The 22,367-nt window shown below is 50.9% G+C and overlaps 1 protein-coding gene across 2 annotated transcripts in view; it reads left to right on the top strand.

The window, feature by feature from the left end:
- The window catches only part of LOC105484247 (von Willebrand factor), a 186,210-nt gene that overhangs the window by 60,524 nt on the left and 103,319 nt on the right, over positions 1 to 22,367 (top strand). For both annotated transcript variants that reach the window (XM_071072329.1, XM_071072330.1), the window contains exons 11-16: positions 5,806 to 5,942; positions 6,692 to 6,830; positions 8,001 to 8,101; positions 12,968 to 13,163; positions 13,878 to 14,093; positions 18,828 to 19,068. In XM_071072329.1, coding sequence (XP_070928430.1) covers positions 5,806 to 5,942; positions 6,692 to 6,830; positions 8,001 to 8,101; positions 12,968 to 13,163; positions 13,878 to 14,093; positions 18,828 to 19,068 — 1,030 coding nt within the window. The remainder of the gene's footprint in view (positions 1 to 5,805; positions 5,943 to 6,691; positions 6,831 to 8,000; positions 8,102 to 12,967; positions 13,164 to 13,877; positions 14,094 to 18,827; positions 19,069 to 22,367) is intronic.

Here is a 22,367-nt window from a genome sequence, read left to right on the forward strand (position 1 = left end):
ACAACAAATGTTACCTTACAGTTTCTGTACCTCAGGAATCTGGGTATGGCTTAGCTGGGTGCCTCTGGCCCAAGATCTCTTATAAGGTTGCAGTCAAGCCATTGACTGGGGCTGTGGTCTTACCTGAGGTCTTGATGGAGGGTGGGGGTAAAGGGGATGCTTTGAAGCTCACTCATGTGCTGCTGGTGGCAGGCATTGCTTTCTCACCATGTGGATCCTCCCTGGGGCCTCCTTGTGACGTGACAGCTGGTTTCTGTGGGCAGAATTGTTTCAGAGTGAGTAACGGAGCAGTGGAGACAGAAGCCACAGTCTTCTAAAAACCTCGTCTCTGAAGTGACATCCTCTCACTGCTGCTGTATTATCGTCACTAGAAACAAGTCAACACATCCAGTCTACATTCAGGGAGGGGAGAGGTTACACAAAGACACTAATCCAGGAGGAGATGTGTCCCTGGGGGCTATCGTGGAGGCTGTGCAGCGCAGTGTTGTGTATGGGTAGTGGGAGAGGGAAGACAGGGCCCAGGAGAGCAGCCGTCTGGACTGGAGAGAGGCTGGGTTTTGCATGATGCTCCTAGACCTTCGTTGTTCTCTGCATATCCCTGCTTCCTGGTTAGGATGTAGGGCAGCCTTAGGGACAACTGTGGCTTCCCCATAGCCTGCAGACTTCCCTTTCTGTAACCCTGAGCCTCTTTTCCCTTCCTCTGCAAAACAAACTGTGGGGAAGCTCTGCTAATTTAGTTCCCATTGAAAGGAGCATGTCTGTTCATAGGGACGATTCTGCAAATGAAAACAACTCATGCTATAGGATCTCAAACTCCTAGTGCAAGTATGTGGAAGGGACTTTTATCCAGCTGGGAAAGGGTAAGTGGAAGAATTTTCATTTGTGTCCCAAACCCCGTGGGACTGTAAATGTGGCCAAGAATGGAGGCCGAGAGTGTAGGCTCTGGACTTAGGCAACCTGGTTGGAATTCCAATTCCATCTCTTAGGAGCTGGGTGACTTTTGCCAAGTTAATGATTTGTAGCCTCAGTTTCCTAATCTGTAAAGTAGGGCTCGTGACAGCAACCTCATCCCATGGCTCTTGTGAGGCTGTTAACACACAGCAAGTACTCAACAAACGTGGGCCATTTTACCATCTTCACAGAGCTCACAGGAAGCTGTTCCATTAAGTAGGGTCAGAGAAGGACTAAGACACAGGGGAAAGCCCAAAGGAGCCTGGAATGGGGAGGGAGTGGTGTGTGTTTTGGGGGGTGGCTGGGCCAGTGGGGCAGGAGGGAGGTCTGGCCTCCCTGGAGAGGCTGGTGGACCTGTCCTGGACAGCTGGAAGGGAGGCCTTGCAGTTACTTGTTGCTTGTTTGGTTCAAGATAATTTCTGATGGATTCTAACACAGCCCTAATAATTTGACCTTGGGAATCAACGTCAGTTTGTTCTGAAGCCTCCGGGAAGGAAGATAAACCCCACACCCCAGGCTAACAGAGACAGCGATGCATTATCGGAGCAGATGCCTCTTACATAGGAAGATGCGTTCTGAGGGCCCTGTGCTTTCCTGGGGGTTCTGACTTCTCGAGTTCACAGAAAATCTCCAGTGGCCTGTTCACTCCTGATGGGGTTTCTGGAGTGCCGTCAGACCCCCTTCAGCCGGGCCAGGACATCATGTTTCATAGACAAGGCTTTCCTCCCCCTGGTCTCGATGTTCAGAGACCCAGTTGTCCCTGTGCCCCTTGGTAAGTGCCCAGGATTAGAGTGCCATCAGGCATGTGAGAAACTGTAGGAGCCAACCCGTGAGGCAGTTTTAGGTGGTATCAAGGGCTTTGAGCTCTGTAGCCAGACAGACTGCCCGTGTTTAGATCCCTGTTTGGCTTCTTTGGGAACTTGGATGAGTTGAACTTCTCTATGCTTCAGTTTCCTCATCTGTAAACTGCAGATAATAATGAGCACTTCATAGGAGCAATCATTGAGATGGTTTCCACACAGCAGTTGGAAATGCATCTTATGCCAGGCATGGTGGCTCACGCCTGTAATCCCAGCCCTTTGGGAGGCTGAGTGGGCAGATCGCTTGAGCCCACGAGTTGAAGACGAGCCTGGGCAACATGTTGAAACCCCATGGCTACAAAAAATACAAATATTAGCCAGGCGTAGTGGTGTGTGCTTGTAGTCCCAGATGCTCGGGAGGCTGAGATGGGAGGATCGCTTGAGCCTGGGAGACCGAGGCTGCAGTGAGCTGTGATGGCATCACTGCACTCCAGCAGTGATCCTGTCACACACACACACACACGAAAAAGAAAAAAAGTGCATCTTGGGCCAGGTGCAGCAGCTCATGCCTGTAATCCCAGCACTTTGGGAGGCCAAGGCAGGTGGATCATTTGAGGTCAGGAGTTTGAGACCAACCTGGCCAATGGTGAAACCCTGACTATACTAAAAACAAAAACAAAAACCCCACAGAAATGAGCCAGGCATGGTGGCACATGCCTGGCATCTCAGCTGCTCGGGAAGTGGAGGCAGGAGAATCGTGAGAGCCCCGGAGACAGAGGCTTCAGTGAGCCGAGATGGCACCACTGCACTCCATCCTGGGCGACAGGGTGAGACCTCTGTCTCAGGAAAGAGAGAAATGCATCTTGCACATTTGGTAGAGATGATGTTGCAGGCTTTGGTGACAAAAAATTTGCGTCTGGCGGAAGTCTGAGTTGCTTTGCTAGAGGCCTGTGGGTTGTCATTTCTGCAGGGAAGGCTTTGGGAGGTAGAGAGTTGTGGGGCCAGGGAAACCAATGGCCCGAGCAGAGCAGCCACGTCCAGGGCTCACTGCTGCACACCAAAGGGTTTGTTTAGAAGAGGTAATGTGCTTCCATCAGATGAGAGATTCCGTTTCGTTTTTCATGAGGGAGGATCTTTATTCACATAGAGGTGGATCTGCTTTAACTTCTGGATGTGTTTTTTTTTTTTTTTTCTTTCCTGAGACAGTTTCACTCAGTAGCCCACGCTGGAGTACAGTGGCGTGATCTCAGCTCACTGCTAACCTCTGCTTCCTGGATTCAAGCAATTCTCCTGCCTTAGGCTCTAGAGTAGCTGGGATTACAGGCACCCACCACCACACCTGGCTAATTTTTTGTATTTTTAGTAGAGATGGGATTTCACCATGTTGGCCAGGCTGGTCTCGAACTCCTGACCTTGGGTGCTCCTCCCACCTCGGCCTCCCAAAGTGCTGGGATTATAGGCGTGAGCCACGACGCCCAGCCTGGATGGGATGTTCTTTTTTTTAGTGCTATGTTAGGAATCGCCTGCCTTTCATTCATTCACCAAACTTCTAGTGCCCATCTCCATCTAGTGGTGGGCCCGCTGCTCGACGGGGACTGCCTGTTGCTGACTAATGGGGAATATCCTAGTGTCCCATCCTGGGCAGAGGATGGGTGAGCGTGTTCACATGGCCCATGGTTCTGGCTGACGTTCTAGCTCCCGTGGCTAACTGCTGCCTGGCAGCTCACCCACCCATTTTCCTGTGTTTGTGGCTGTGTTCCTCAGTTGTACCGAGGAGATAAGCTAAATAATATTTAGACTTCTGATTTGTGAGAAACTTGAGAACACAAGTCAGTGAAGGTCGGAGAAGGAAATCATGAGAAGATTAGATGCTGGCCCTGAAAGTTTTCCTTTCGAATATTTGCACATTTCTCATTGACCCTTCTTTTCCTGGGTATTGTTAAAGAAGACAGAAGTCCACTTTCTTGTTTAGATAAGAGTGCTCTTGAGAAAACAGAGAAGGCTGGGGGAAGAATTCCACCCATTTTTACTGCACCGGGGTCAAGACATTTGACACAAATGACCATATTACTGTGTGTGTAGAATGATGATAATTTCTGAAAAATGGTCAGTTCAGAAAGGCTTTCTTGAGACCTCACTGAACTTGAAATTCCAGCACATCCAGAATGGGCTGGGATGATCCTGGCCCCTATCTTGTGGCCTGTTCTGCTCTGTCCTCCACAAACAGTCACCCCTCACTGCCACCCTTCTCGAGGAGGCAGTAGAGAAGGTGGGTCATGCTGCCTGGAGTGATCTGAGGCCTCTCCACTTTCTCCTAATTTCCTCTGAGCTAGATGTGCCCTCCTGACCCTGTCCTGGAAGGCATCCGCTGCCCTGGGGACCAGGCAGAGGGACGCGTACATCCCTGGGGCACCTCATGCTTAATCCTGCCTTCACACACACCCCAAAGGCAGGCCCACTCCTGGGTCCAAGTCTGCACAGTCTAGCCTGGCCTCTGGCTGGGCCTGTCAGGGCACATGTGAGCAAGAAAGGCCAGACAGTGCTGGCCTGTGGAGCTTGTCCTTGACAAGCTAGAATCTGTGTCTTTTGGGGCCCCCTTGGCAGTGTGACAGAGCCTAGCATCAGCCCCTGGAGCTGGACCCACATGGGATGGTCCGTAGGACCCTCTTACATTTGTCTCCGGCACTGGTCTAGCACCTGTTCGCTGAAGGGGGAACTTCAGGTGGAGGCTGAGGCGGTGCTGTAGACAGCCAAGCGTCCGCTGTTTGGAGGGTCTCAGGGGAAGCCCTGTGCACTCTATACGTCCTCATCTTTGCTTCGATCCTTAGAGAAAGGGGCTCACGCACGCACCGTAGAGTGACTGGGTGGGGAAAGTCGTCCTCCTTACCAAATGGCAACAGTCTCTCTCTCTATATATGTTTCTTTTTCTGCAGAGTAGGTAGCAAAGATGAGAGCAGGTGGAGGAAATATACAGGGGAGGTTGGGAAGGGATCCAGGTGCCCTTTCAGCTTTAATGGGTCCATGTTTGGCCCTGAAGGGATGGGATTGCCTCAAGCCAGGCAGGTTGAGGGAGAATCACTGGAGACGTCGGCAGAGGCCTCCCCATGCCAGGACACCTTCCAGGAGGATGTGTGATCTCAGGTTGGAGGTGCATTGAGCCAGAAGCATGGGGCCTAGGCTGGGGTGCAGGGGAGGTGGCGTGGGAATTAGGGTGGGGACAAGTTGAGGGCTTTGAGTTGCAGGGTGATGAAGGGGAGTCCTAGTCCCCACCCACAGATGTGTCAGCCTGCGCTGGGAAGCTGGCCCTGCCGAGGTCAGCACTGGCTGGGCGGTGGTGAGATCATGGGCAGATGGCCTCCTGGTTCCCCATTGGCCCTGGATGGAGTGGCAGCGTGGGCTTGCCCCTCTGAGGACACAGAAAGCAATGGCCTTAGAGTCGCCCCTCGGCTGGTGAGGAGGATGGAGTCCCCATTTTCACTGCTGAGCTCTAAGACTGTCCCGCCTCACCCTCCACCTCATCCTGCCTCTGGGCTGCCGCCTCTGCCCCTTGGCCCCAGGGACTCTCCAAGGGTGGCGCTGTGTCCCAGAGCCCCTCCACACTCAGGTTCACAGAACCCTGTGCTATTGGGCAGCCTCTCCTTGGCCAGGCACTCCGCTGGCACCAGTCTGAGGGTGGTGTGGCACTGATGCCAGTGGGAAGCAGGGGACACAGGACAGTGAGCTGCAAAGGAGGGAAGGCCGCAGGGAGCCTGGAAGCAGGAGCATGGGTTCCTGCCCGGTTCCATCACTGACTTTGAGGGTGGCTCTGTCACCTTCCTTAGTTGCCCGGTCTGTAAAATGAGACCTCGATCTGAATGACCCAGCTCTGACATCTTGCAGTTTTAGGAGAGGAACCGAATTCTCTTTCAGAATTCGTTACTAGACTGGAGTGGGCAAAGGACGTCCGTGCAGTTTTGGGGAGAGGGTGCCCTGCTTGCATATGCATTCCACCTTGGCCACCCCAGGGGACTTTCCCTCACCTCCCATTCTTCTCCCTTCCTCCGTGTCTCTCTAGGGGAGTGCCTTGTCACGGGTCAATCCCATTTCAAGAGCTTTGACAACAGATACTTCACCTTCAGTGGGATCTGCCAGTACCTGCTGGCCCGGGATTGCCAGGACCACTCCTTCTCCATTGTCATTGAGACCGTCCAGGTGAGTTGCCAGCCTGGCGGCTGGTCGGGTGGCAGCCCGAGGTACTGCATAGCTGCTGGGCTGAGTGGGCAGCCCCTGGAAGGCGTGGACCACTGCTTTCTGTGCACGAGGGAGGTCTCTTCCAGACTTGAGTTAGCCCGTCCTTCATCCAGAAACCCAGCCCATCCCCTCTCTCCCTAGATGCTGGGGGAGGGCATCCTGCCCTGACACTAATGCCGTCTCAGGGCTGGCTCAGCTCCCCACTCAGGGGAAGCATCCTCCTTGGGTCTAGCCTTTTGCCCCCGTAACTAACCCTCTGATGTTTGGAGCTGGGGGTGGCTGGGGTGGGGGCAAAGAGGGCCTGTCTTCTGCTCTGAACTCTATGGTACGTGCGTGGGTTCCTTTCTCTAGGGATGGAGGCCAAGATGAGGACGAATAGAGTGCACAGGGCTTCCCCTGGGGATAAAAGTCCCTGATTCTCTTTGGAACAGTAGGTCCGAGGAACACTGTGAAGCAGAGGCCCATGGTTGTTTATGAAAGACCGGGCCAGGCTGGGAAAAGGTGCGAGTAAGGATGCACTTAGCGCCTTCTTGCTGCACAACTCTAGGGGGCCCCATTTACATGGAGTATTCTGGGAGAAGGGAGTTGTAGGCTGTGAGAAGGCCAGAGGCTCTCTGGGGTTGGGGCCTTTCTCTGATTAAGAGGGTCCTGGACTGGGGTGCTGGACAGGCAGGGGGTGCAGCAAAGTCACCCTTGTTCCTTCTCGGTAGTGTGCTGACGACCCTGATGCTGTGTGCACCCGCTCCGTCACCGTCCGGCTGCCTGGCCTGCACAACAGCCTTGTGAAGCTGAAGCATGGGGGAGGAGTTGCCGTGGATGGCCAGGACGTCCAGCTCCCACTCCTGAAAGGTGTGCTTCGTCCTGCTCCATCAGGCCTGGGGCTGGCACAGCCCATCCCTTAGCACCCTCCTCCTCAACCCTGGCCACTGTCCTTAAGGACATGCATGCTGCTTTCATGGGAATGTGATGGAGAGTTAGTTATCTTTGGATGGCAGGGCGGGGTGGTTGGCATGCATCCCTGCAAGAAAGGAAGGCTTCCTGGAGGAGGAAGACTAGAGAAGGAAACCTATAGATGAAGAGGTTGCTCTAGGCCTGCGACAGATTGTAGATGGGAAAAGGGAACTGAGGATTTTTATTTGGCTTGAACCAAAGGGGCGAGTTGTCTTGGGCAGGTGGTTCTGGTTTGCTCTGGGGTGGCACAGGGGCAGAGGTTGACGCTGAGAGATCGGGAGTGACTGGTGATGTCACACCAGAGGATGCCACTTGGGGCAAGGCCAGGTGACCCTCTGGCCTGTCTGGAGGTAGCAAAAAACCTACCTGTCCAGTATCTTCACCCAGGTTGCACTGTGTCTGTCAAAGCAAACTTGCTTTTGCATAGTAAAGCTCCCAAACTTCACACTCAAAGTGGCTCCCAGACTCTTCCTCCTCCTCCGCGACTGCTGGCCACTTTGTTGCCCATTATCTTAGCATTGCACACAGCGGATGAACCCAGCATGTCCATGGGTGTTAATGCTGTGTGTCTCCTTATGAGCTGTTTGTTCCCCCAGGGCAAGGGGTATGCTCCTATATGTTGCCACCTTCCCACAGAAGCAACAATTGCTATATTCAGTGTTGTACACAGCATCGCTCAGACATGAGGTGGTGTGCGGTGGCAGAGTCCCAGGCACATTCAGGTGTCCTGGTGTCAGTGCTAGAGCGATCCCCTCTGCTCCAGGGCACCCGCCTTCAGCCGAGGATGCAGGAGCCTCTGCCTCCCTCCTGTGGCAGTAGAGGGAATGGCAGGTCATAGCCAGGGTGCAGAGGCTTCTTCCTGGGGGACCCTGTTTATCCTGTGTCCACCGTGATCACCCTTCCTCCTGACACCCCCTTAAACCTCATGGCCACCCCAGCCACCCCTGAGTCATTGCTGTTCATTGCTACCGTCCTTTTGAGACACCCCATTTCCCCCCAAATACATCTGCCTGCCACCATCCTGTCCTCTTCCCACCTCTGCCTGAATCCTGTCCTGCTGGGTTCCAGGTGACCTCCGCATCCAGCATTCAGTGACGGCCTCCGTGCGCCTCAGCTACGGGGAGGACCTGCAGATGGACTGGGATGGCCGCGGGAGACTGCTGGTGAAGGTGGGTCCTCTCACGGGGCACTGGCTCCCTGCAGCCAGACCCTTACAAAGTACCCCTTGTGCTCTGGGCAGAATGGCTTTGTGTGGTGGGAGAAGAATTCCTTTCTCCTCATGGCCTACACCCCCAGAGCGAGGAACAGGCCTCTCTTGTTTATGAGGCTTGTGTGTGTTTGCTGGATGCCCCTTCTTGGCCCCAGGGATTCTCCCTGCTGGGCTCTGCTATCCCAAGGGCCCTCTAGACTAGGGTGAGCTCTTGTGGGGCTGGGGAGGGGCAGGTTTGCTGTCCAATCTCCCGGCTGAAACAAGGCCCGGGAGCAGGCGTGTCTCCCCGGGTGCCCACTGTGGGCAGTAAGGGAAGAGCCATATTGGCACTCTCAGCTAAGAGAAAGCCAGCCCGTCTGCCCGGGAAAGGTTGCTCAGGAAGCCACCAGATTCTTCCCCTGGGACTCTGCATGTGTGGGCCACTTCCTCTTGTTCTCGGTGCTCCTAGAATCACTCTGGATAGCAGTCCATACTTTTCACTGGGCCTTTGTCTGCACTGTTTCTCTGGAAATGACCCTGGCAGGTGGGCAGTGCAAATACTATTACTGCCATTTTATAAATGAGGCAACCAGGGCACAGGAAGTTGAGGGGAGGGTCCAGTGCTCCAGAACTTCCAGGGCTAGGATAGACTCCTCTGATCAGACTTCCCACTCTGACCCCCCAGCACCCTGTCGTGGCAGAGCAAGAATTAGTTCTGTGCCTCGTGCCTTTCCCATCAGAATAAAAAGTGGTACTTTTTGGTCTTGAATGCCTTTACACTCTTAAAAATTATTGAGGACCCCAAGATCTTGTAGGAGGATTTTGTTTATTGATATTTACCAGATTAGAAATTAAATTAGAGACATTTAAAATATGTATTTATTAACTCATTCAAAAATTATAATAAACCCACTACACATTATAAACATCACTGTTTTGGGGAAAAATAACTGTTTGCCAGAACAAAAATAAGCAACAAGAATAATACCACTGTTGTACATTTCTGCAAATTTCTTTAATGACTGGCTTAATAGGAGACAGCTGGGTTCTCATATCTACTTCTGCATTTAATCTTTTGCAATATTGCATGTCACGTGGCCTCTGGAAAATTCCACTGTATACTTGTATAAGAGAATGAGGAGGGAAAAGGCAAGTAATGTCTTCATAGTATTATGAAAGTAGTTTTGGTCTCACAGACCCCTTGAAAAGGTCTCAGGGACCCCTGTGGGTCTCAAGACCACACTTTGAGAACGACTGTGCTAGATTATGCCCTGGAGAGGCTCATCCTGCCTCCTGGGATCCTGTGCTCCGCAAGGGTCCTTGCTATAATCCTGGGCGGCAGGGCAGGGTGGGGGGTATCGCCCAGGTGATCCTGGCATCCTCCATTCTTGTGTGGCCATATTCTTTCTCTGTCTTAGAGCTCCTGAGGGAATTTCAAACTACTTTTTTTTTTTTTTCTTTCATGAAAATAAATCTGCAACCACAGACCATAAAGCAGGAAGGTCTGGAAGATCCTCTTGTCAACCTCCCATTTCCAGTAGGAAATACAGAGCCATTGTTTCTGAAGCAGCAGTAACTTGCCTTGGGCCTCACGGTCGTTTAGTTACAGGTTGAGGACGAGAACTGGGGTCCCCTGGGTCCTGACCAATCTTGCCTTCTGCACCCCGGTCTTCAAGGGGGTGCTTCATGTTAGCCAGTCCACTTTTTTTTTTTTTTGTTTTTTTTTGTTTTTTGAGAGAGGGTCTTACTCTGTTGCCCAGGCTGGAGGGCAGTGGCAGGATCTTGGCTCACCACAACCTCTGCCTCCCAGGCTCAAGCAATTCTCCTGCCTCAGCCTCCCGAGTAGCTGAGATTACAGGCGCTCACCACCACACCTAGGTAATTTTTGTATTTTTAGTAGAGGTGGGGTTTCACCATGTTGGCCAGGCTGGTCGTGAACTCCTGACCTCAAATGATCCACCCTCCTCAGCCTCCCAAAGTGCTGGGATTACAAGTGTGAGCCACTGTGCCTGGCCGACCAGTCCATTTTCTCAGCATCCTCCCACCTCACACAGAGGGTGCTCTCCACCCATGTACTTTCTTCCCTCGATCAGCAGGGCTGTAACTTCTCATCCTGGGCAGTTGCCCTTCCTGCAGGTTTCTTTGGTCTTTGTCTCTCCCCTGAGGAGAAGAGAGGCCAACTTCTTTCTGTGGGAGGTGACATAGGGTTATCTTTGGGGGTGGGTTTGTGTCAGCTCTAGCTAACAAGAAGAGGTTTCCTTTGCCAAGATTCAGGACAAGGTCAGATGACCCCATGGCCTATATAACCATCTTTCTGTGTATTTTTTTCCTTTTTCTTTTTCTTTACACAGGTTCCTGGGGCTCATGGAAAGGGACTGTCTTGTGGGTTTTATTTATGAAGCAGGAAAGGGGGTGTTTGAGATGGGGCAGGAGGTGGGGAGCCTCAGACTGCTGACCCCAGGGCTTTTGGGGACTGCAGTGTGGAGGCAAGAGCTGGAGAGAGGCCAGCTGGGGCACAGGTGGTGCAAGAGGAGGTGCTACTAGGGGCCCTCTGGTCTCCTTCCCCTGGGTGTGGTGTGCACGCTTTGTCCCTGTGGGGCTGGTGGTCCAGGCAGCAAGGCTCCAGTCAGCAGAAATCACGCCGTCTGTGTGCTGTTTCCCTGGCCTGCTAGTTGCCTTGCAGGGCCCAGATCTGCCTTAGGCACAGTGGTGTGGAAAAGACCCTTTCACAGGCTTCATTTAGTCAGAACTGTCACTGAGCAGAGGTTTATTTCAAATAGCAAGTGTCTCTAAGTGTCGCACCCACTCTCCTAACCCTGGCCGAGCTGACCTCCGAGACAAGCCAAGGAGATGGGAGAAGATGTGATTTTAGAGTGGGGCATTGGAGTTATGACTGGCCTGGTGGGGGTGAATGAAAACGCCTTTGGGGAGCGTCAAAATCTGAGAAAGGAGAGAGAAAAGATGCTGAGAGGTGGGAAGGGAGTGGAGGTGCACCACCAGTTATGATGCCTTGCCCAGGGTGCCCTGACTCTGGGCATTGCATCCCAGCCTATCAGGAGGAGAACCTAGTTATTCACTTACTTATTCATTGATTTGTTCAATGATTCATTCATTCAACAAACACTTATTGAGTATCTGCTGGCACTGCTGTGGGCTGAATGTGTCCTCTCCAAATTTATATATTGAAATCCTAACCCCCAACGTGATGGTGTTAGGAGGTGTGGGGCCTTTGGGAGGTGATGAAGAATGAGATTTATGCCCTTTTAAAAGACCTTAGAGAGCTAGCTAGCCCCTTCCACCATGTGAGGACACAGCTAGAAGGTGCCATCTATGAACCAGAAAGCAGGGTCCTCACCAGACACTAAATCTGCTGATGCCTTCCTCTTGGACTTCCCAGATTCCAGAATTGTGGGCAATCAGTATCAGTTGTCTATAAGCCAACCAGTCTGTGGTGTTCTGTTATAGCGGCCTGGAAGGGCTAAGACAGGCACCATTCTAGATGCTGAGATTACAGCAGTGAGACAAAACAGACAAAAATCCTTACCTCATTTAGCTTAAGTTCTAATGGAGAGAGACAGACAATAAACAAAGCAAACAAGTAAATCATATTATAGATCGAAAAGTGACAGATGCTGGGGAAATCAGAGAAAGGGGCAGGATGTGCCAGGGTTGGGGGAGATTTACATTTTAAATAAGGAGGTGGGAGAAGGCCTAACATGACAACATTTGGTATTTGTCAAGCAAACAAGGAAACATTACTCTGTCCCCTTAACGCTGTTTACTTGGGTTCGATTTCTACAGGCCTGGGACCTACTACTGGATTATTAACCCTGCATCTTGTTAGGTTGGAGCTGGAAGCTGAAAAGGGGCTCTAAGAGCTGAGCCTAGTCCCTGAGGGACTCAGAACCACAGGGAGGTCGTCCCACCTTGGTAATGACATGCGGAGAGGGAGTCAGGACTCCTGGGTCCCAGCCCCCACTCCACTTTCAAATCGGGGTCCTCTCCCTAGAAGCCAGCAGATGCTCCCAGCTGTGTGGGGGAAGGGCAGGTTCCACTCTCCTGGTTGTCCCTGAATGTGCACTTTGGGCTCAGAACTTTGTTCAGTTCTGAGAATGGACAATAAACCACATACTGATGGCCTGGAGTTTGAACTCTGCCGCTGCTTTGCTGCTGTCACCCTGGCAGGCTGCCTCAGAGCCCTTGCAGACCCCTACTTCTACCGATCATCACCCCCAGAGTCCTTTTGCTCCTGACCCTTTCTCTTCAGCGATGCCCTGGGCCTGAGTGACAGGCAGCAGGTTGGGAGGAGGTGTTTCTTGTCGTTAACTGTGAGCTCCTGGAGGGCTTGGACCACACCTGGCAGCCTGCTGGGCCGACACCGAGTGACCAATGCGAAGTCTTCCTATATAGAGGGGCCTTGAGTTTGCACGTGACTCTTGGGGGGGTGGGTCAGGTCCACTGGTGTGGATGGCACGGAGGGCAGAGCGCTTCGGGCTGGGCTCAACCTGCCTACTTACCCTAGCTCCGCCACTACCTCCCTGACCTTAGGCAAGTCACTTTCTCTCTCTGGGCCTCCCTTCTCCATCCTTAGATCTGATAAATTCTAAAACCCCTTGTGGCAGTACAGGGCTGTGATGATTTGGGAACAGGGATGGAGCTGGTAAGTTTACACCGCAGTTCACTTTTTCCCCCCCCTTTTGCGGCCTAGGGCTTAGCTGCCTTTTATTAAATTCGTATTTATTTTTCGCCCGGGGAACTTTTTTTTATTAAAACAGTCTCATTAGCGAAACAACTCTGCCACCGCTTTGGCGGCAGCGGCTCCAGAGTGGCCTGGTCTCTCCCGCAGCTGTCCCCCGTCTACGCCGGGAAGACCTGCGGCCTGTGTGGGAATTACAATGGCAACCAGGGCGACGACTTCCTTACCCCTTCTGGGCTGGCGGAGCCCCGCGTGGAGGACTTCGGAAACGCCTGGAAGCTGCACGCGGACTGCCAGGACCTGCAGAAGCAGCACAGCGATCCCTGCGCCCTCAACCCGCGCATGAGTATGTGAATCCGGGGGCAAGACAGGGAACTCGCAGAGCCTCGAGGTCCCCAAATCAGTGCAGTGCGTTCCGGAGGTAGTGCTCCCACTGCGGGGCGAGAAAAGGGGTGGGCTTTGTTTTTACCGTCAGCTCTTGAATCTCTGAATTGGGCCATTTGCTCTTCAAAGTCCCTTTATTGGGCGCCCTCCATGGGCCAACCCCTAGGAAAGAAAAAAAAAAAAGTCTACGGAGGCGGGAGGATCGCTTGAGGTTAGGCGTTTGAGACCTGTCTGGGCAACGTCGGAAGCCCCCATTGCTATTAAAAATAAAAAAATTGCCGGGCGTGGTGGGGTGCGCCTGTAATCCCAGCTACTTGGGAGCTACGGTTGCATGAACCCAGGAAGTCAAGGCCTCAGTGAGCCAAGATCGAATTTCTGCATTCCACCCTGGGCGACAGAGAAAGACTGTGTCTCTTAAAAAAAAACAAAACAAAAAGTCCGTAGTCCCCGTCGTTCAACTTGCCCAGTCTACTGCAGCAGCAGCTCACAAACTCAGCGTTAGATGATTGTAAGATAAATGGACTGGGAGGTGGGGGTGGCATTTGTAGATTTCTCTGCGTGACCTTGCAGCCCTCTATTAGCAGCATTGGGCTATTTCCTGGGGAGTGTTGGCCGGGAAGGCGTGACACCCCCCACCTCCCCGCCACAACCCGGGCTCGCTTCTCTCGCCCCACAGCCAGGTTCTCCGAGGAGGCATGCGCGGTCCTGACGTCCCCCACGTTCGAGGCCTGCCATCGTGCCGTCAGCCCGCTGCCCTACCTGCGGAACTGCCGCTACGACGTGTGCTCCTGCTCCGATGGTCGCGAGTGCCTGTGCGGCGCCCTGGCCAGCTATGCCGCGGCCTGCGCGGGGAGAGGCGTGCGCGTCGCGTGGCGCGAGCCTGGCCGCTGCGGTGCGTGCCCTCCCTGCCCACCGCCCTCCGAGCCGCCCCCCAAATAGTTTGCATGAACGCGTGCTTTTCGAAGCCCTTTCTCTGCATTATTTCCTGTGGAAAAAGGGCCTTGGGCATTGTGGCAAACGTGGGTCGGGGAGGAGGACGGTTCATTTTCACCCACCTTTCCCTTCCACCTCCCAGCAGGACAGGTGGTGGGGACCGGCTGATGACTCTGGCCTGTTCCAGGAGGACAAGTTGACTCCCCCTACCTGGAGGCCTAGAACTTGGGGGTCCCTGCAAAGTTTGGGTCTCCTGTGGCTACTGCCACCTAGTGTTCGTTCGGCACACGTAGGGTCAGGCTATGGAGCGAGTGAGTCCCAGATCCCGCTGCGTCCCCGCATCTCTTGAGTCGGATGAAGGCAATGGGAAATTCACATACAAACCCTTTGCTTATAACTCCAGGCAAACCACCGACGGACAAAATCTCTGGCATTGTGTAAAGCTATGTAAAGGTGAATTATATCACTGTCCCTTGTGGCTTTAGATTCTCACTCTGCACTGTTGGATTCCTGGTACCAGAGTTGGTATCTGCTCCCACTCTCTGGTCCCTTGGATGATGGGATTGTGCTAACTTTGTTTTTGTTGTTGCTCTGGGGACATTTGCTGCATGCCCAGTGTGGTCGGGCAAGAGTGATGATGTAGAACTCCAAACTTACAGTTAGAGTCATAGATGGAAAGTGCCGCCCTACTAGATAACTATCACACTGAGTAAAAGGATGAGTAGATTCAGGGCAGGGAAAACCAAGGAAGGCTTTCTGAAGGACGTGTACTTGGCTACAGTTTTAAAAAGCTGCTTTCTTGGCAGGGAAGACTTGTTTCCAGTGGTAGAATTGTAGTAGGCATAGAAGTGAGGAGGATATTCTCTAAGAATAAAGCATAGTGGATATTCTGTTTTTTAAGGTAAAGTAGATGTGTTTGGAAATTAAAATGTAGGTGTAGTCCCAGCTACTTGGGAGGTTGGGACAGGAGGATCGCTTGAGTCTAGCAATTTAAGGCTGCAGTGAGTTATGATTGCACCACTGCACTCTGACCTGGCCAACGGAGAAAGACTGTGTGTGTGTGTGTATATATATATTTTTGTGTATGTATACATATACATATATGTGTATATATATATGTATATACACATATAGGTAAATATAAAGTAGATGGTCCTGATGGAAGAGGAGTTACGAGAAACAGTGACAGGAATTAGCATCTATATTTGAGGAGCAGTTAGGCTTGGAGACCCTAGAAGTGCTTGTATTTTGGGTCCAATGAGTCACCTCATGTTTTGAGTTGTAGAAATGTCATATGAAAGAGGAGCAGAGACAACAGTAAGTGCAAAAGGGACAAACACATAATGCAGCAATTGTGCCCTCCCCATTCCTCCAGCTCTGGGATGTCTCAGGGAGCCACAGGCTAATGGCTGGGACAACTGGATCTGGGTCCTTACTGGCCGCTTTCCTGTGAGGTACCAGTTATGTGACCTTGAACCCTTCACGTAACCCCTCTGCTCTTCAGTTTCTTAGCATTTGCTATTTAGAAATCGGGGAAAGTAATGAGGAATGAATGAGGTACTGCTTATGAATATTCTTTGCTTGTCCACCAATGTTAGAAATGACTCATTATCAGTATGTGGCAGCATCTGTAGGATTTCCTAATTTAGGACATTCTCCCGGAACACTTAAGGGTGAACTAAAATATTCTTTAATCTCTCATGAACGGCCATTCTTAACCTCCACTGAACAGAACAGGGGAAACGGGCTGATGCTTCAGTAGTGGGGATAAGATTCAGTTAAATAATGCCTTGACTTCTGAGGCATTACGATAGGGCAGAAAGGGTGGTAGGAAGGAGCTTTCCCTGGAGACTATTAAGGACAAGAGGGATCTGTCTCTGTGTTTACGTGACAAGAGACTAGGCTGACCAGATGGCCTTGGGCTGTCCCTTTGCACTCAAGGCAGTTGGGCAGGACTCCTGGGTTCTTGCCCCCATCCTTTCTTGACTTGGAGAAGAGCTCAGGCTCAGCTGTCCCCTCTACCCATACTCCTTTCTCTTCCAGAGAAATGAACAGAGCTGCCTAAACCGGTGAATCTATTCATAAGAAGAGGTCACACCAATTGGGGACATTGAGGAAGCACGAACTTACCATGTAGCTACTTTGTGGGATGGTGTGAGGAGATTCAGAAGCACATGCATTTTTTTTTTCTCTTGCAAATTGGTTGTGTTTCCTTTGGGGAGACAGGACCACAGGCTCTCTGAAGGCAAGGACCAGGGCAGGGCTGGCTGTCTCCGCCTCCCTGGGCCTAGTATAATCCCTGGCTTGCAGTGGATACACAAGAAGTGTCTGCTAAACTGAGATGTGCATTGTTTCTTTGGGGAAGAAGGCTAAAGGAGAAGTTTAATAAGGCTCTAAGCCAGCACTAGAGATAGCCTATCAGCACAAAGAAAGCTCTCAAGTCTAGCTGCTCTTTAATGCGTAAAATGTGCCCTTGTCATTGTAGGCTCAGGGGGTTGAAAAACGTCTCCAACTTTATTGTCTAACACATCCCGTCTTAACCTATGCTCCTTCAGTATTCATCCAGTGACCCAACCTTTTCATTCTTGCAGAGAAAAATCAATGTCTAATAGGATTAAAGAGCCCCTCCCTTCCCAGCTACCTTCAAACACCAAGCCTAGAATGGTTGTAGGAGCAGGAGGCTGCAGGGTCTCTCCAGAGGCCCCCAACTCCATTGCTCAGGCTCATAGCCAAGGTTCTGTCAGTGGGTTTCTGCTGGAGCAGTGGATTCGAACAGAGAGGGGAAGGATTCTAATGGTCTCAGAAGAAGCATGCCCAGGGTGAGGTTCTCATTTCTTGGGCAGCAGCTGGTCTGCAAAGGGAAGGCATTTTGAAAGGGCAGAATGCTCCCCATACCTTCCCTGTTCTCCCTACCCTGCCCCTAAGGAATTTTGTCACCAGAATGCCAGGGCTTCTTAGGCCTAGGCCTTTCTCTGGAATACCCCTTCCTTCTTGGGCCCACTGAGCTGGGGCTGTTTCCTTAGCTATGAGAATGATAATTATCAGTGAACATTATTAGCAGTGAACATTCTCCACATGCCAGACATTCTTCTAAATGTGTTAGCTCATTCAACCTTCACAAAGACTGGGTGGATATTGTTATTCCGTCCAGTGAGCATACTGCCCAAGGTCACATAACCAATTAGTGTTGGACCTGGGCGTGAACCCAAGTATTTGGGATACAGAGCCTGTTCCCTTAGTTGCGTTGCCACTTTGCTACACTTCATCCTGGCTTGTGTCTCTTGCAGTATTTCTCTGTGGGAGGCTAGGGAGAGTGAGGGCTGCGGGCAGATGGTTGTGGCCCCCTTTGCTGGGGTAGGTATGAATGTCCCTGCTTGAAGGGGTGGCCTGTACCCTCCACACCTGTGGGTGTTTCTCGTAAGGTGGAACGAGAGACTTGAGAAAAGAAATAAGACACAGAGACAAAGTATAGAGAAAGAAAAGCGGGGCCCAGGGGACCGGCGCTCAGCTTACAGAGGACCCACGCCGGCCCCGGTCTCTGAGTTCCCTTAGTATTTATTGATAATTATCTTTACCATCTTAAAGACAGGGGAGTGGCAGGACAATAGGATCAAAGAAAAAAGAGGAAATTGGCAGTAAGACATATGAACAAAAACCTCTGTGACATGAATAAGTTCAAAGGACAATGCTGTGCCTTGAGATGCATATGCAAACATCTCTATAAACCTTTTGGCAGCATAGTTTCAGTCTATCACATGGGGAGAAACCTTAGACAATACCTAGCTTATCTAGGAACAAAGTCACACCCTGCACGCCCAAAATCCATTAAACCTTGAGTTACCACAGCACATGTCTCTTGCAAGGACAAGGTTGGGGGTAGGGTCACAGATTAACAGCATCTCAAATACAGAACAAAATGGAGTCTCTTATGTCTACTTCTTTCTATATAGACACAGTAACAGGCTGATCTCTTTCTTTTCCCCACACCTGCTCTTTGGGACCAACATGTTCTCAAAGGGACTGTTTTCTTTCTAGAGAATAATGGTTATGAGCATGAGCTTTACGGCTGCAGAGCTGGGTTCACATCCTGCCTCTGCTGCTTCCTGTGAGGTATACCCCTGAGAAGTCACTCAGCCTAAGTTTCTTGAAAGAGGATGATGAGAGCTAACTCAGCGTGAGACATAGAGCCCATGTAAGAGCAAGGCATTCAGTAGGTGCTCCATAAATGGTACCCATTATTGTCATCATCACGGGGATGCCCTTGCCTGTCACTCCCAGTTCTTTTTAATATTCACGGCTTCAAAACCTTCCAGGATTTCCATTACATCCTAGGCTCTGAGAATTCAGAGACGACTAATGCACATTCCCTGTGGTTGAGAAGAGGAAAAAATATGTGCCCCCATGATTATAATACACATTTGCATGCTGAAAAATACACATTTGCTCATAGTGGGAAAGGAAGTTGGTGACCATACAGATATAATTGGGGATCACTTGGGGAAAACTGGGTAAAGGGCACGTGGGATCTTTCTGCATTACTACTTTATAACTGCATGCAAGTCTACAATTATGTCAATAAAAATTTTTAATTAAATAATTGGGGGTCACAGCTACAAGGGGTGGCAAGTCCTAGAACCATAGTCCTTGCTGTCCAAGATTCCCCCTGAGGCCTTACTCCTTCTCTTTCTTCTAGAGCTGAAATGCCCGAAAGGCCAGGTGTACCTGCAGTGCGGGGCCCCCTGCAACCTGACCTGCCGCGCGCTCTCTTACCCGGATGAGGAATGCAATGAGGCCTGCCTGGAAGGCTGCTTCTGCCCCCCAGGGCTCTACATGGATGAGATGGGGGACTGCGTACCCAAGGCCCAGTGCCCCTGTTACTATGATGGTGAGATCTTCCAGCCGGAAGACATCTTCTCAGACCATCACACCATGTGGTAAGTGCAGGCAGCAGGGTCAGGGACCTCTGAAACAGCAGAGCTGGAGAAGAAAATGGGCTTTCAAGTCCTTCACTTCATGGATGGGTAAACTGGGACCCAAGGAAGGAAGCGACTTGTCCAGGATTATACAGCAAGTCAGAAGCAGAGGTGGGATTTGGTCTAGGTCTTCTGACTTCCCTACCACACAGGGAACTAGGATTTCTGGCTGGCAGTAGGAATTCTTGAGTTTTATTGCCAGCTGTCACGTGTTGGCCCCCATTTCTGGGCTTTAGGTCTCAGTTTTCCTTTTCTGGAACAGGAGAAGGGAGATCTCCCTGTCACGCTCCTTTCCAACCAGCTTTCAGTATTCTCAGGCTGAAGCATTTGAGCAGGAAGAACATGGACCACTGCAGCGCTGCCTTCATGGGGCATTTGCTAGCCTGACCTGCTTCATGCGCTTCCCCAAAATAGCTCCAGTCATGCTTGCTTCCTGCAGCTCTTTGCCTAGGCCTTCTGTGACTTTCAACAGGGTTGCCATGAGCGTAGAAGAAATTTACAACAGGACATTTGTTGAACAAACACCTGTCACCTGTTCTGTCTTAGTTCTGGCTAAGAATCGGTGATCTAAAGATGAGCCAGGCTGGGGCAGTGGCTCACATCTGTAATCCCTAGCACTTTGGGCAACATAATGAGGCACTTTCCCTACATACAAAGAAGAAAAAGTTGACTGTGGTGGTACATACCTATAGACCCAGCCACTTGGAATACTGAGGTGGGAAGATTGCTTGAGCCCAGGAAGTCAAGGCTGCGGTGAACTGTGATTGTGCCACTGTATTCTAGCCTGGGCAACAGAGGGAAATCTCATCACAGGAAAAAAAAAAAAACAAAAAACCAGACACAGTACCTGATAGTCTACTAGGGGAGACCAGTTAGAAACATCCTGATTGGCCGGGCGTGGTGGCTCACGCCTGTAATCCCAGCACTTTGGGAGGCTGAGGTAGGCAGATCACGAGGTCAGGAGATTGAGACAATCCTGGCTAACACGGTGAAAATACAAAAAATTAGCCAGGTGTGGCGGGCGCCTGTAGTCCCAGCTATTTGGGAGGCTGAGACAGGAGAATCGTTTGAACCTGGGAGGCAGAGGTTGCAGTGAGTTGAGATCTTGCCACTGCACCTCCAGCCTGGGCAATAGAGTGAGACTCCGTCTCAAAAAAAAAAAGTCCTGATTATGGAAAATTTCAGACAGACATTAGAGAGAAAAGTATAAGGAGCCCCAACGTATCCATTCCCAGCTTCAATGATTAGCAGCACTTTACTGTTCTTATTTTGTCTATTGACTCCTCTCCTGTGTGGCTGGAATAGTTTAAAAAAAAAAAAAGCTGTAAATATTGTATCATTTCACCTGCAAATACTTCAGTATGTATTTCAACAAATAATTAAAAAAGTTAATATAATCATACCATTATTAACCTGAACGTGAACAATAATTCCTTAATAACATCTAATGTTCAATCCATGTTCACTTTTTTTTTTTTTTTTTTGAGACTGAGTTTTGCTTTTGCCCAGGCAGGAGTGCAATGGCGTGATCTTGACTTACTGCAACCTCCGTCTCCCAGGTTCAAGCAATTCTCCTGCCTCAGCCTCTGGAGTTGCTGGGACTACAGGCATGCACCGCCACACCCTGCTAATTTTGTATTTTTAGTAGAGATGGGGTTTCTCCAAGTTGATCAGTCTGGTCTTGAACTCCCGATCTCAGGTGATCCGCCCACCTCGACCTCCCAAAGTGCTGGAATTACAGGCGTGAGCCACCGCACCTGGACCCATGTTCGCTTCTTTCTGATTTTCTCAAAATGTCTCTTATAATTGGTTTGTTCAAATCAAGACCGGAACAGAATCTGCACATTACACTTGATACGAAGCTTTTCCTCATCACTTCAGTGAGATTAATCTGAAGCCCTTCCCAACGTATTTACGCAAAGCAGGTTGTTTACCCTTCTATTGAAACACGTCACTGTTGGACTTGGATGTCAGTCAACTGTGTTGTGTCTTCCCTCTAGTCTGTGGCCATCCCTAGAGTCCAGACCACATCTTAGACCCTGAACCCCAGCCCCCAGCACTGTCCTGGCACAAAATAGGTACACAGTGCATGTTTATTGAGATGAAACAACTATAACATTTGGTAGATGTGCCATATCGGAGACATAAAAAGTCCCACTTATTCAGAAAAGCGGGGGATAATTTCCATGTGGGAGGAATTAGGGAAAACTCTGTGCTGGAAGTGGTTTTGAGCTTGGGGAGGATTCCAACAGCAGAGGTGGGCTTGAAGGATGGAGGAGGATTTGTTTTTCTATTTTTTGGAGATAGTTTCATTCTCACCCAGGCTGGAGTGCAGTGGTGCAATCTCGGTTCACTGCAACCTCTACCTCTGGGGTTCAAGCGATTCTCCTGCCTCAGCCTCCCGAGTAGCTGGGATTACAGGCGCCCGCCACCACACCCAGCTGATTTTTGTGTTTTAGTAGAGACGGTTCCACCATGTTGGCCAGGCTGGTCTTGAACTCTTGACCTCAAATGATCTGCCCGCCTCGGCCTCCCAAAGTGCTGGGGTTATAGGCATGAGCCGCCGCGCCCAGCCTGGAGGATTGTTATGAGGTGGAGCGGAAGTCTAGGGACTAAACATTGGCACAAAGAGTATTCCATAATCCCCAAGGTAAGTCCTCTGGCGCGAACGCATGCTGTATGAAGGAAGACTAAGACTGGAGGGAAGTTGGGGTGAGGTTCAGGGGTCTTCAGAAGTGAGGGGGTGAGCACTGAGCTTGGAGCAGTAGGAATGGGGCCCCTGGAAGTTTCTCAGCAGGGAGCAAATAGGATCCAAGAGTAACTTCAGGGAATGGGTTTTGGGAGCTGCGTGAGGTATGACAGCAGGGAGAGCATCTACAGGAAAATGTTGACATTGACTGATAAGAAGGTAGGCCCTGGATCAAGCAATAGCAGTGGAAATGGAGAGTAGAAGCCAGAGATGCTGGGAAAGCAGATGGACTAGTGGGATGTTTGCGAGGAGGGGCTGATGCAGATGGCCCTGGTGTTCTGAACTTGAATAGCTGTGAGAGCTATGAGGACAGTGACGGCAAGAACGGCAAGAGGGCCCTCTGGAGGTAGAGGGCAAGTGATGACTTTGGTTTTGGCCTTTATGACTTTGAGTTGCCATCTTTGTGAACAAATGGAATCAGTGGCTTGAAATGGGTCTGGAAGGTGAGTGAGAGGTTGGGGCTGGAGAGAAAGATGTGCATGGAGGTGACAGTTTCAGCCGTGAGAGCAGC

This window comes from Macaca nemestrina, chromosome 10 (assembly GCF_043159975.1).
Source record: "Macaca nemestrina isolate mMacNem1 chromosome 10, mMacNem.hap1, whole genome shotgun sequence".
Lineage (NCBI taxonomy): Eukaryota > Metazoa > Chordata > Mammalia > Primates > Cercopithecidae > Macaca > Macaca nemestrina.